Source organism: Cantharellus anzutake (genome assembly GCF_015039405.1).
Source record: "Cantharellus anzutake strain C23 chromosome Unknown EI90scaffold_26, whole genome shotgun sequence".
Classification (NCBI taxonomy): domain Eukaryota; kingdom Fungi; phylum Basidiomycota; class Agaricomycetes; order Cantharellales; family Hydnaceae; genus Cantharellus; species Cantharellus anzutake.
In genome coordinates, this window is record NW_024066976.1 from 361,791 (window position 1) to 374,320 (window position 12,530).

The 12,530-nt window shown below is 47.4% G+C and overlaps 4 protein-coding genes across 4 annotated transcripts; 3 read left to right on the forward strand and 1 right to left on the reverse strand.

The window, feature by feature from the left end:
- Positions 1–2,382: 2,382 nt before the first annotated feature.
- EI90DRAFT_3124220 (uncharacterized protein) lies at positions 2,383–4,341 on the forward strand (the record flags this gene model as incomplete). Its single annotated transcript, XM_039063693.1, has 2 exons — positions 2,383–2,908; positions 3,044–4,341. The coding sequence occupies 2 exons, from the start codon at positions 2,383–2,385 to the stop codon at positions 4,339–4,341; spliced, it is 1,824 nt and encodes a 607-aa protein (XP_038915562.1).
- An 879-nt stretch (positions 4,342–5,220) lies between these two features.
- Positions 5,221–5,967, forward strand: EI90DRAFT_3059973 (uncharacterized protein). The gene has a single exon (XM_039060462.1). The coding sequence runs from the start codon at positions 5,667–5,669 to the stop codon at positions 5,853–5,855; it is 189 nt and encodes a 62-aa protein (XP_038915563.1). The 5' UTR covers positions 5,221–5,666; the 3' UTR covers positions 5,856–5,967.
- A 2,367-nt stretch (positions 5,968–8,334) lies between these two features.
- Positions 8,335–9,363, reverse strand: EI90DRAFT_3059983 (uncharacterized protein). The gene is made up of 4 exons (XM_039060463.1): positions 9,209–9,363; positions 8,708–9,156; positions 8,519–8,653; positions 8,335–8,436 (listed from the first exon to the last, which is right to left on the reverse strand). The coding sequence occupies exons 2-4, from the start codon at positions 9,005–9,007 to the stop codon at positions 8,353–8,355; spliced, it is 519 nt and encodes a 172-aa protein (XP_038915564.1). The 5' UTR covers positions 9,008–9,156; positions 9,209–9,363; the 3' UTR covers positions 8,335–8,352.
- Positions 9,364–9,767: 404 nt separating this feature from the next.
- EI90DRAFT_2921735 (uncharacterized protein) lies at positions 9,768–10,313 on the forward strand (the record flags this gene model as incomplete). The annotated part of the gene is made up of 2 exons (XM_039054781.1): positions 9,768–9,891; positions 9,949–10,313. The coding sequence occupies 2 exons, from the start codon at positions 9,768–9,770 to the stop codon at positions 10,311–10,313; spliced, it is 489 nt and encodes a 162-aa protein (XP_038915565.1).
- Positions 10,314–12,530: the final 2,217 nt, after the last annotated feature.

Consider the following 12,530-nt stretch of genomic DNA (forward strand, 5'->3'; position numbering starts at 1 on the left):
GTGGAAGATCATCACCGGCTGCGCCAAGAAAAAAAAAAAAAAACAAACAAAGATCGAAACACACAAGAGTTTCCTTTTATATACATGACTGCGAAACCAGAAAACGACAAAAACAAGGACAACAAACCCCTTCAGGCGAACCAGGAATTTGGGGAGTTGGATGAGCGCTTATTTAATTATACAATCGATATATATATATTACGATTGCACGGATGGACGAGACGGCAAGAATAGTCCACAGGAGATGACCAACGGGAACTCCGACGCCAGATTAGAAGTGGAACCGGAGAGATGATTGATTATATATCATTGATCGGTCTTGCCATCGTTTACGTTACTCTCCCCCAACCCCCCCTCCAATAAAAAAAAAACCCTTAAATTTTCAATGTTGCCCTTGGCACCTCCCCTTCCCCACGCGCGCGCGGGATATTATATACGCGCGTACACTATTTCGCGTATATACGCGTCCGTTTCTATATTCCCATTCTGTCACATCCAATCGCTTGGGCCCCCTCCCCCCCTCCACTTCCACGTCTCTCCACGTTCTAGTTTCCCGATTCATACACGCTTGTGAGTCGTGGAAGGAAGGAAAGAAGGAAGGGTTACATACGCGCAGCATGAGTGGGCGGCTGCGCGTCTTCGCGTTCATTTCATATATCCAATACAGCCCAATATTACAATTTGCATTCTGGTCTTTCTTTGTCTGCGACGTGACGGGTACATTAGAATTTACCTTGAGGGTGTTTGTATGTATGTAGTTGCGATACGTGGTTACGGTTCACCCGCGTGGTTTTGGGGGGGTGGGGGTTTGTAACATACACGCGCATACATGCATACACAGCAACAGTAGACGCGGAAAAGCCCTTTTTATGTATGTAACTTGATTTTTTTTTTGCATATTTAACCCATTTATGGCGATGGAACAGCCAGTTTGCACTTGAAAGCACCGCCATTGATGTTCTGTCACTGACTTGCCATCAACCGGACACTCCCGTGATTCGAATTTGGGGGTCACCGTCGCTTGACCCGCTGGAGATTGCGCAACAGCACTCCCCGCTTAATTTATTTTCCCTCTTTCCGTTTTCCTTTCTGCGACGGAAAGAATCCAGTACCGGGTGGTAGCATTTGCCAACTGACACCCCTTGACATATATGTATTCCATAACACAGACCACACATACAAACACACACACAAGTAAGTACTCGAAAAGGGTTGAGTAGTAGGAGTTAGTGCTCCTACATATGTAATTGCCTTTCCGCGGAAAGAGGGAGTTGGGGGGGGGTTGGACAAGGGCTGTAATTCACCCTATATATGGAAATTGGGAAATTAAAAAAAAAGGACGAAGAGAAGGGTCCATACCCATTTTCGGATAGATTGAATGATGGTTACTGAAGTGTCCAATTCAAATAATCTTTAGTATGTATTTTCTTCCCTTTTTTGCCCTTTCTTCCCACACCGAGAGTTTATTTAAAGAAAATATGATAATAACGATTTATTCAATTTCCACATTTGTATTGTACATTTTGTAGTGACTCCGCCGGCGGAAGCGTGTGTTCAACCAACCAAAAAACATAAAGGCCAAGCGTTAAAACACACTTTCCTCTCCACAACCTCGACAAACTCACCGCAACCACCGCATCCCTCCCCTTCCCGCCAACGCATCAACGCATACGCATACGCATACGCAACGCAACGCAACGCATACACACACGCACAACAACACCCCCTACAGCGCCCCCACGTGTCCGTCTTGCTTCAGCTTCTATCGCTTGATAACCCCCAAACGAATTGGATCGGACGTCTATCTCCTCATTTTTTTTTTTCACTTCTCCTTCTCACACCTAACCTGCTCATATCCACTTCCGAGGAGAAGAATATTATATATATATTTTCCCCCCCCCAACCCAACCCAACTTGGGACCAACAAATCCATCCAAACCCGTACTTTCAACTCATTTCTTCAAGTCTCAACTCCCGACTCAATACATATAGAAACTCATTTATCACCACAACTAGCTAACCAAAGAGCTTCACAAGTCCACTAGTATAAAATCAGCCCCGGCCAGCTTAGCTTCCTCCTTCCATTTCCTTTAACCCTGCCTTGTAACTCTCTCCTTCCTCCTCGTTCGCGTCGATCCCAACTCTCTACTCATCGCCACTCTCACCACACAACACCTCAAAGCAACGTTGCAGTGCACGTAGAAACGAACCACCACCACCACCAACAGTAGCAGCAGCAGTGGCAACAACAACAATCCATCCTCTTGTAGCCCATCCAACGAACGAACGAACGAAAAGGAAAACGAATACCAATCCAATCATCATCTTCATCATACACCACCATACCAACGCCAACCCAGCTTAGAGTGTCTGGCGCTTACAATGTCTTGCTTCTATAACTACCGTTCCACCACTCCTACCACTTCTCCTTCATCTGTAGTCGCAAAAGTAGCACCAGCTGCTGCATCGCCAGTCGGAATGGACGAGAATAGCTATCATCAACAAGACGACCTGTTGTTCTACATGTCTCCCCCGACAAAGTCCACCAGCCTCCTCGTTGCCAATACCACCGCCACCACCGTCGCCACCGCCACCGCCACTGCCACCGCCACCACTACTACCACTACCACCACTACTTATCCTCATCCTCCACCACCCACTCGCGACAATGTGGGAATGGAAAAGGTGGAGGGGTTCATGTATAGCGTGCCTAAATTCGAACCTCATCCATTGTTGAACAAGTCGTCCGCTGCAATGGGTTTAGTCGTCGGTTGTGGTGTCACCACTACTACCAACGGCAACAGGTGGCGTGGATCCGCTGGAATGGAGGAGGTTGGGAGGAATGGTAGATTAAAGTTCGGTGGCCGAAAGGGAAGAAACATTAATAGTAAGGGATTTCATGGTATTGGTGAGTTTTTTTTTTTTTTTTTTTTTTTCGTCGTCGATGTTTCCCATCCCCCCTCTCTCTCTCTCTCCGCGCGCGCGCGCGCGCAATGAGGGAATTGATACGAGTAAAAACTGACTTCCTTTTTATTTACACTAGTACGACCGTCGTTCTTCGATCTCAAAGCAGCTCCTTCAACTTCCATATCTCCATCTCCATCAAGTCTTTCCCTCGCTCGTCTACCATCATCGAAGGACCAACAACAACAACAACGACAACAACAACAAGCGGAGGAGGACCATGACCACGACCACCTAAAATCAAACAGTAACACCAACGATATCAACGATATCAACAACAACAAAAATGAACGACCACCTTATGCATTCTCACCTTCCCTTTCTTCTGCGGTGCCTGGTGATGATAACAACAAGGTCCCGACAACAGCAGCAGCAGCAACAACAGGATTCGGGTTCGGATTTGGATTTGGATTCGGTGCTGGCCCAGCAGCACCTGGCGTGCCGCCGCCGCCGCCGATGAGGATGACGGCAGCTGGAATGCTTGGAGGTGTGTTACTTGGTCGTACAGCAGGTGTGGCATTGGCCGCCACTGCAGGAGGTGCAGCTCCTATTCGTATCCCACCTCGCATTTCATACGGTTCCCAACTCGACTTTGGCGACTCAGACTCAGACCCTTCCGAGTCCGAATCCGAGTCGAACGACGACGATGATGATGATTCTCCATCTTCTTTCTCCATCCCTTCATCGTTCTCCTTGTCACCTCCACCACCTAGCGCTTCCTTCTCCTCTACATCTTCGACGTCCTCATCTGACTCCTCGGATGATAGCACTGTCGCTTCGTCGGATGATGATGATCACGACGACGACGACGACATACTCGATTTCTTCTATGATGCTGATTTGGAGATGGATGGAATGTCGTACGTCGATGGCGTTGGAACTCGGTCCCAATCTTCTCAGTCTTGTGGCAGTAGTAGTTCGTCGTCGTCGTCGAGCCCTTCGTGTTCGTCCGAGTCGTTTTCGTGCCGTGGAGAGTACTCCTATCCTTGGTATAGCAATAACAACAACAACAGCAACGGCAACAACAACAACGCCCAGTCATCGTTGTCGTCTACCGTAGCAGCGGCGGGAGGACGTTATCTATCATTGGATACGTCTTTGAAGAGGGAAGTTCGAAGTGGTGTGGGAGTGGGAGCGGGAGCCGGAGATGCTGATGCTGCTGGTGTTGGGAGAGGGAGAATGTTCGAAAGGAGGAGTGGCGATAAGAAGAAGATGAAGAAGAAGCAGAAGCAGAAGCAGAAGCAGGAGATGGGGATGGGGATGGGGATGGGGATGATGACGATGATGGAGGTGAGAGGAGGACAAGGGCAAGAACGGGAGGTGGTGGTCGATGAGGATGATAAGATTTGGGAGGAACGTGGGAGGAAACGACGATGAAGGCGGCCGGGGGGGGGGGGTCGCTTGGGCCAGGGGGGGGGCCGTACCTCGCTCCCTCTAATGCCCTGAGTGATCATCGTCGTCGTCCTTTCTTCTTCATGCCCCAAACCTTCAATCGTTTTTCCATCGCGTCTGTCCAAAATCATTCCTCCCATTCTACCACTCCAACCTTACCTTTGCCTGTTGTATCATTATCACCCATTCCCGCCCCACCATTCCCCCGACTTACTTTTTTTTGCTCGCTCTCCGCTCTCCGCTCTGTCCTGTCTTGCCTTTTCTCTCTCCCTCCCCCTCTCTGACCCCTTCGTTCGCCCGGCGCGCGTCCATTACGTATCGTTCTTGTCGTTGCTCTTCTGCAAACTAAAAAAAAGAGACAAGGGGGAGGGGGAGGAGAGGGCGATTCACAGCTCGTGTCTTCCCCCTCCCTCTCTCTCTCTCAACTACTCCATTCTCACTCGCCAACCCTTTACCAAAACATAAACCTTTTTTTTTTCTTTCTGACGTACGTTACTTGAAGAAAAAATGAAAGATGGGTAATAAGAGTTTTAATTAGATACCCTTCCTCCTGTTTTCATTGATATTCCCATTCTCCCCATTTCCCCCCCCTCAGATATCATCATCATCCCATCCGCCCACTCGCCCAGCCAGCCCAGGGGTGTGTCGAAAAACGTAACGTACGACGGGAAAAAAAATCCAAACTCGGAATCTCGAAACTCGAAACTCGCCGATGATTCCACCAAAATCTCCTTTTTTCTTTTCATTCCATCCCATTCATCGATTTCGAAGCCCCCGCTCCCGTTCCTGCTCCCGTTCCTGCTCCCTTTTTCTCCCACTGGAGCCAAAAAAAAAATAGACATCTTTTTTTTTTTTTTTTTACACCCCCCCCTTTCCTTCCCAAATTCCCAATTCCCACCACACTACTAAACTATCATCAATACTATTAGGACGAAGTGCTAACGTATCATGACTTGCGTCTCTGTCTGTCTGTCTGTCTGTCTGTCTGTCTTTCTCTCTTTCTTTCTCTCGTTTCAAGCCCCACTCACTTCACTCAAACCCCAACACGTAAACAAGTTGTATCGAATTGATTTGTGATCGCTCTCTTTACTCTTTTACTCCTTTTCTCTTTCTCTCTTCCTTTCACGAACGCCAAACATTGCAACAATCCAACATACCATTCATTTTTCATTCCATTCCCAATTTTAATTCAACTTTTTCTTTTTGCTTCGCCTTTCGCCTTTCTCCTGTTTTTTTTTCTCTTACATATCATCATCATATCTGCATTCGCTTCACACTATCCTCCTCCACACCCCCCTCCACCCTCCATAATGCAAATACTTAACAATATCCTTGAACAGTTCTTTGTGCGTTATCATAATCGTTCAACCATTTGTTTCATTTTCGTCGTATCCTACATACATGTTTTTTTCGTTGCATTTCAGTTACATAACAGTCATTTTTTTCTTAGTTGTTTAGTTTACACCTGTGTAGAGCCAATCCACCCCGCTGCTGCCTAGCCAGCTTTTTCCTAGCCCCCACCCCCCCTCTTTTAACCTTGGTACCAAATGCACCCGTGCATGTGATCATGTCGAAAGTTAACTACATCCAAATTAAAAAATTTCCATATACCTTTTTTTTTGACATGCCGGCGCCTGATGAACATCACAATACATGGCCCCTGCAACGATGAGCAATGATTGATGAAGTTCATGAAACTTCGCAAAGTAATTGTCGATCCAGCTAGTCGGACGGTTTCAAAGAATATTCAACGACTGCCTGGGTAGTTTATTTGATTTTGGTTTTGTAAGGATTTATTTTATCCTGGGCGGCTTGCGGCGCCATTCATGAGTACACAATGGACGGTTGGGGTGGGGGCTAGTACGTAAGTACATGCATCCATACAGTTACCTCCTGTGAAACAAAGCGACAGAACGAGCGAACATTCCCATATACATACTAGAGGCGAGTGTATAATCATACTATCGCGTCCGTACCCAACCCATCTGGGTCTTTTCGATCTGAGACACATAGCTGTGTAAAACATATTGTACTACGTACGTTGCAGCCACGTCAGTTGACTTACGTTGTACTGATTCCGATTGATTACCGCATGCATTTGTTATTCTTTTTTTTGGGTATGCCGATCGATTTGGTGTTTAGGCGCGCGGGCGCGCGCAACGCACGCGAAGCCAATCGCTTGAGATTAATTATCCGAGAGTGTGGGGAGCAGTATAAGTAATGTATATGAAAAAAAAGCTGGAGTTCAGCTTTTTTCGAACAACCCCCACGTCGAATGCTAGCTGCGCTGGCGAACAGTATGATATATATATATAGGAATATGCCCTCCATCGTTGCTTCACCGCTTTTCAATTCTCGCCATGTAGGATTCGGCCACGCGCATGGGTTGGCAAGGAAGATGATGGCAGATCCTCTTCTTTATATCGCCGTCCCCTGTCGACGTGTCATGCTTTGTGAGATATGATGATGATGTTATTAGGCATCCTTGCGCGGCGCGGCGCGGGGGGCTAGGTTGTAGCTGACAAGTTCTCCCCTTTCTCGGAATGGCATGGGTACCAATGAACATATAGATGTCCCCCCCCTCCTCTGCGGATGCGAACAGCGAGCGATGATTGGGTCTTCGCTTATAGTCGCTGGTAATGGGCAAGCTGTGTTATCTTCAATATAAGAGGCGGGTCATGCGTGGATCCACAAGTGGCAACACTCACCCCGACATCTTTTGCACTTAAGCATTCTGGTATTCTTTCTATACCGGTTATCGTACGAAGAACCCCCTCCCGCGACTTTTGACTAAATCAAATATGATTTGCATGATGGGTTCTCTCGTCGAGAGTTATCTTTCTCACCACGTCGGATCATTTGTTTTGTGTGTGTGTGTGTGCTTGTGTCGTCTCTCCGAAATAGCACAATCATATGTTTGATGCGCGCATGGACACGTACGGCTCATGACGTGCTAGAAAAAAAGCAGGATCGACGTTAGTCATACATCCAGCTGCTGATGGCGTGATTGGCTTACTCACAATGGGAATTTGATGAAAAAGGGCCCTTGGCAGGTTTAATTGTGTCGGGGTGGTCTTCGCGACTTCCCGTGTACTCATACGTAGAGGGAACCGAGTAACTATCATACATATACCATTGCCAGTTGCCGAACAAAAGTAGGGGTACGATTGGGGATCATCAGGAACGCCGTTTGCAGTGGCAGTTTGACAGATTGGTGGCTCCCTTGCTCAGGGATGATGAAGTGGCGGACAGCGAGGACGGGGCCCGACAGAACTGGCCGGATGAAATGTTGGTTAATCACCACATGGGGACAGCAAACCCGTGCGATAGGAGTTTGGGACCCCACCCCCCTCCCCCGAAAAAAGTTGTTGCAGTATCAATACTATGAATACGATTGACTGTATACTGTTGCAGGGTGCTGCGAGGGATTTGATGAAGCTCTTATCGGAGCATTTATCCTGGTGCTGTTAGGTGCGGTTATTACGACAGTTTGAGTATGCGGATCAGACGAATGGGGAATGGGCGCCAATCTCTGGGTGACCGCACTTGGTTACTTGAGCGATTTTAGAAGGGGATATAACAAAGAACTTGATATCACCGCTCGAATGTGAACTCACGGGAGGGAGGGATGTAATTCCAAAGAAGACTGGGGAACATAAGCAGAGAAGCATCCCATACGATCATGGTCTTTATCGTAGGGCCCCTAACATGAGAACAGAAGCACCCGCCTGAGCAGCCTTAACGATACTCCAGAGTTGAAGTGGCGAAGGAAGGAAGGTGATTTACCTCAGGTTCGAAGTTCGGTTTGTGCCGGTTGCTGAATGTGTAACGGGGGATTACTAATGATGCGATGGGTTGAACGTGAGGTTTTCGGGCAGACCATTTGAGGCGTCGCTCAGTCCGCCGACATGCTTGAATTGAAAAGATCTGGCGGGTTTCGAATTCGGCAATCACCGCCTACCTTGGGGTGGAAGTGGTTGATGGGGTTGAGGTGTGTCACCTTCGCCACTCACAACCCTGAGATTTGATGTAATATCTATCTTGTTGAAGGGATGTCGGAGGAACTATGGCGAACCCGAAGTGAGTCTTGTGAGCAAAGTGGTGGAGAAAGTGCAGATCGTGCAGGGCGGAAACTACTTACTAAAGTATTCCTGGCATGTAGATATTCAGAGCAAGCTTTAAAAAGTGTTTGAGAATGAGGTGCATTTTTTTTTACGGGCGGTCCCGAAGGGTAATCGCTGTTGCACTTTTCTGAGCCGCATCGTTGACAAACGATCAAGGATATTGTTGTCCCCTCGTGAGTCGTCCGTATCCAAAAAAAAATGATATAGAACTTAGGAAGCCATCTTAGACCACGACAAGACCAAAAATGTAACCCCTGTGAGCAGAGTTCCAACCGTGGGCTGGCGTACATGCATGAGGAAAGCTTGAAAAATATATCCTCCGGAAAGGAAAGCGGGTTTTCAATGGCAGAGGCCCACATCCTATCGATAGCGATTTTTGAAAGCTGCGGCACCGGCCGAACCGAATGGCGTCTCGCGACCAACCCTGACCCCCTGACCAACCATGTCGCGACCTCAGAAACGTCCTCGCACCCAATCGACTTCTGTGGTCGAGTCAACCGCGCCGCGACCTCTGAAACGTCTAACATACTTCGTCATCTATCCCGTCAACCTCCCTATTGGACCTATCTCTCTAGATCTCGAGGGTGTTGAAGTTGTCGCGCAACTCCGTGTTGCGATTCATCGGGAGCACCAGGTGCTGCACAATTACGATCGCGGCGAACTTGTCTTGTACAGGGTAAGTAGGTGGGCCCTTTTGTCTGAAGAATGCTTGTGCTCATCCAAGGAAGCCTGATAATTTGACGAAACGCGGCGTTGGAGAGCTTATTGATAGAGCGAAGGCCAGCATAGCTACGAGGGATCCTCTTGATGATGATGATGAAATAGATGACGTTTTTGGACAAGACTCAAGTAAGGGCCGGGTCCATGTAGTAGTCAAAGTACAGCATTGTGAGTTGTATCGCTTCGTGAGTTCAACTCAGCTATTGGCACCCCCCGACTAATCTTTCCAATTTTTCTGTAGACCTTCTCAACCAGCCCGCCAATACAGGTACGCAGTGTATATACTTATTGAGCTCCTCTTTGTATTGACTTTCTTCGCGATACTCACCAACAGTTTCTCTTGTCACTGAAGCAAATTCACGCTATGGTAGTTTGGCTGTCATTCGCAACCGTCTCTGGAAAAATGAGGATTATTTGCCTCAACTCATCACTCACTCCTCAACCCACGTGCCCAACGTTTCCGAATTCCAAGAATCTGAGACAGAGGACGTCGCGACTACTGAGGCATTGTTTTACGACCTAATGAAGATCCCGGGGGTGCAGTGGGGTATATCCGAGGTGCTCGACATGAGGTTTTATGTGCGGGATGAATACTATAAACTCGATGAATTCGTGGAGGAGCAGAGACAATCAGACGTCACTGAGCGTTATCGCCGCAGACCAATTTTGCTTACTGGACAACCTGGAATAGGTATGCGGGTTCGTGATGGATCGCCGTTGCGCAATGCGACTGATTTCGCTCCTAAAGGCAAGACCGTCTACTTGACGTACTGTCTCGTGAATCGGCTCGCACAAGGAAAGCCCACCGTGTTTTCTAGGTCGCATTCGATACGTTTCGCCTTTCTCAGTTCTGGCGTTTACCTGATTCCAGACAATTCCTTCCATCTTTGGGATGATCCCGAGCTCTCCGCGGCTGAAGGACGAGATTTGGATGGCCTTGTTCTCTTCGATCTAAGTTCGAATGAAAAGGTCGACACTTCCTTTCAGCGATGGAGAGTCTTGGTAGCATCGTCGCCCAAGCCACAAGAGGTACGTGGATGGATAGAGGAAAATGACGTGAACGTGTTCTACATGAGAACATGGAGTTGGCAAGAAGTGTATGTCTGTCGGTGAGTCGTGACTCGTCGGTTGCATAGATAGGGAGGCCTAGTACTGATCTCTCCCAGCGATAATGCCAAGGGAAAGAGGGATGATGAAGCTTGGCATATTGCGTTCATGAAGTACGGGGGTTCGGCAAGGGCTTTACTTGATCGTACGCAGCGGCAGGTAGATCGCGACCTTGACTCAGCTATCCTAGGATGCTCTCTGACCGGTCTCTTCCAGCAAGCGGTGGTACATGAACCCGAGAAATACAGCCATTGTCTGGTAGAAATCAATCCGCTCCAGGACGAGCTTGGTGGTGTCTTGGACCGATCGGAATCACGCGCACGGATCATTTCCCCCTTTATTTTCGCAAAACTCATGAAAAAGAAGGGATGGGAATTGGTTGATAGTTCAGCCAAGGACTTCTACAGTTGCATGAAGGAGCCCTCTACAGCCTCCACAGCTGGTCTGATGTTCGAAGCCATTGCGCATGTCTATGTCGTCAAAAATACTGAAAATGCCCTTCGTGTGCGAGCACTTGAAGATGGCAGTGAACAACAATTGCATTTGGAACATACAGTTCTCCAAAAAACCGTTTCGATGTTTGGCACTTTTCACTTGATGGGCTTATAGTATTATGGAAACATGTTCTAAAATTCCCATAAAATCATGGAATATTACTTGCTATCTCATCTACAGATATACAAATTATCTAAGCAATATATTTATTTTTGGTAAAGTTATTCGATTTAAAAGGTGCCCATGTCATCGAAACGGTTTTTTGGAGTTGATTTTTGGGAGAAGAAAATAGCATTTATTAATATTTGGTATAGCCACCCTTTGCCTTAATCACTGCCTCAATTCTCCTAGGCATACTTTTAATCAAATTCTGACAAATCCTTGGCTCTATCTTGTCCCATTCCTCTTGAAACTGATCCCACAGCTCATGAACACTATTTGGGGGTTCTTCATACTCCCCAAGCTTCCTTTTCACATGATTCCATAAGTGTTCGATTGGATTGAGGTCTGGGGACTGGGAGGGCCACTCCATGACCCATATACCATGATTGTTGAACCAGTTATGGGCCCTTTTGCTGGTATGTTTGGGATCATTGTCCTGTTGGAAGAGGACATGGGCAGGGTTCTTGCCATAATATGATAGGGTTTGTTGGAGTTCATCATCCAGGATTTGGCAGTAAAGCTCCCCATCCTCCCATCAATCTTGCATGCCATCCCAACCCCATCCCACATCATACATCCCCACACCATGACTGATCCACCACCAAACTTTTTGGTCCCTTGCACCAGCCTGTCACTGAGAGGCTCACCCACCCTCTTCCACACCCATTTCCTCCCATCTGAGCCCAGGCGATTAACCTTGGTCTCATCTGACCACACCACTCTCTTCCAGTCCTCCAGAGTCCACTCCTTGTGGCTGATTGCAAAGTCCATTCTGTTTTTTCTATGCTTCCTGCTCAGCATAGGCCGCTTCTTCTTCACCACTGCTTTCCAACCAGCTTCCTTCAAGTGCAGGCGGACAGTCTCAGGTGAGAGGCTCTTGTTGGTAATTTTTTGGAGCATTTGGGTGACTTGGGAAGAGTTGTCAGCCTTGCCAGAGTTAATGAGGCGTTGGGCATGGCGAATGTCAGTCCCTGACAGCTTGCGTGGACGCCCACCACTGGGCTTAGGGACATCAGGACGGTGTTGAGACCAGAGCCGAGTGATAGTGGAAGCTCCATGGCCAGTAGTAAATGCAATCTGGCAAGCACTGTGACCAGAATCAATGAGGGAAAGGACTTGTGCAGTTTGTGAAGCAGATAAGGCTTGCATTTTAGATTTGGGGGCATTATAATGCAAAATCCTTTGGTATTTATGCTCCAGCGATGTCAGTCTGTTTACTAGTGTGTACAGTAAACAATGTCACATGACTTGACATGTGATATTTTGTTTTTTAGGTTGTGCCAGGTGCAGTCCAAAAAACCGTTTCGATGACATGGGTGCCTTGTAAATTAAATAACTTTACCAAAAATGGACGGATTGCTTAGATAATTTGCAGATCTGTAGATAAGATATTAGGTAATGTCCCTTGATTTTATAAGAATTTTAAAATGTGTTTCCATAATGTTATAAGCCCATCAAGTGAAAAGTGCCAAACATTGAAACGGTTTTTTGGAGAACTGTATCAACCGTGAGAACGTGGAAGTATTCTCTGGTGTTCCATTTGATAAGGTCCATTGTCCGGATGCA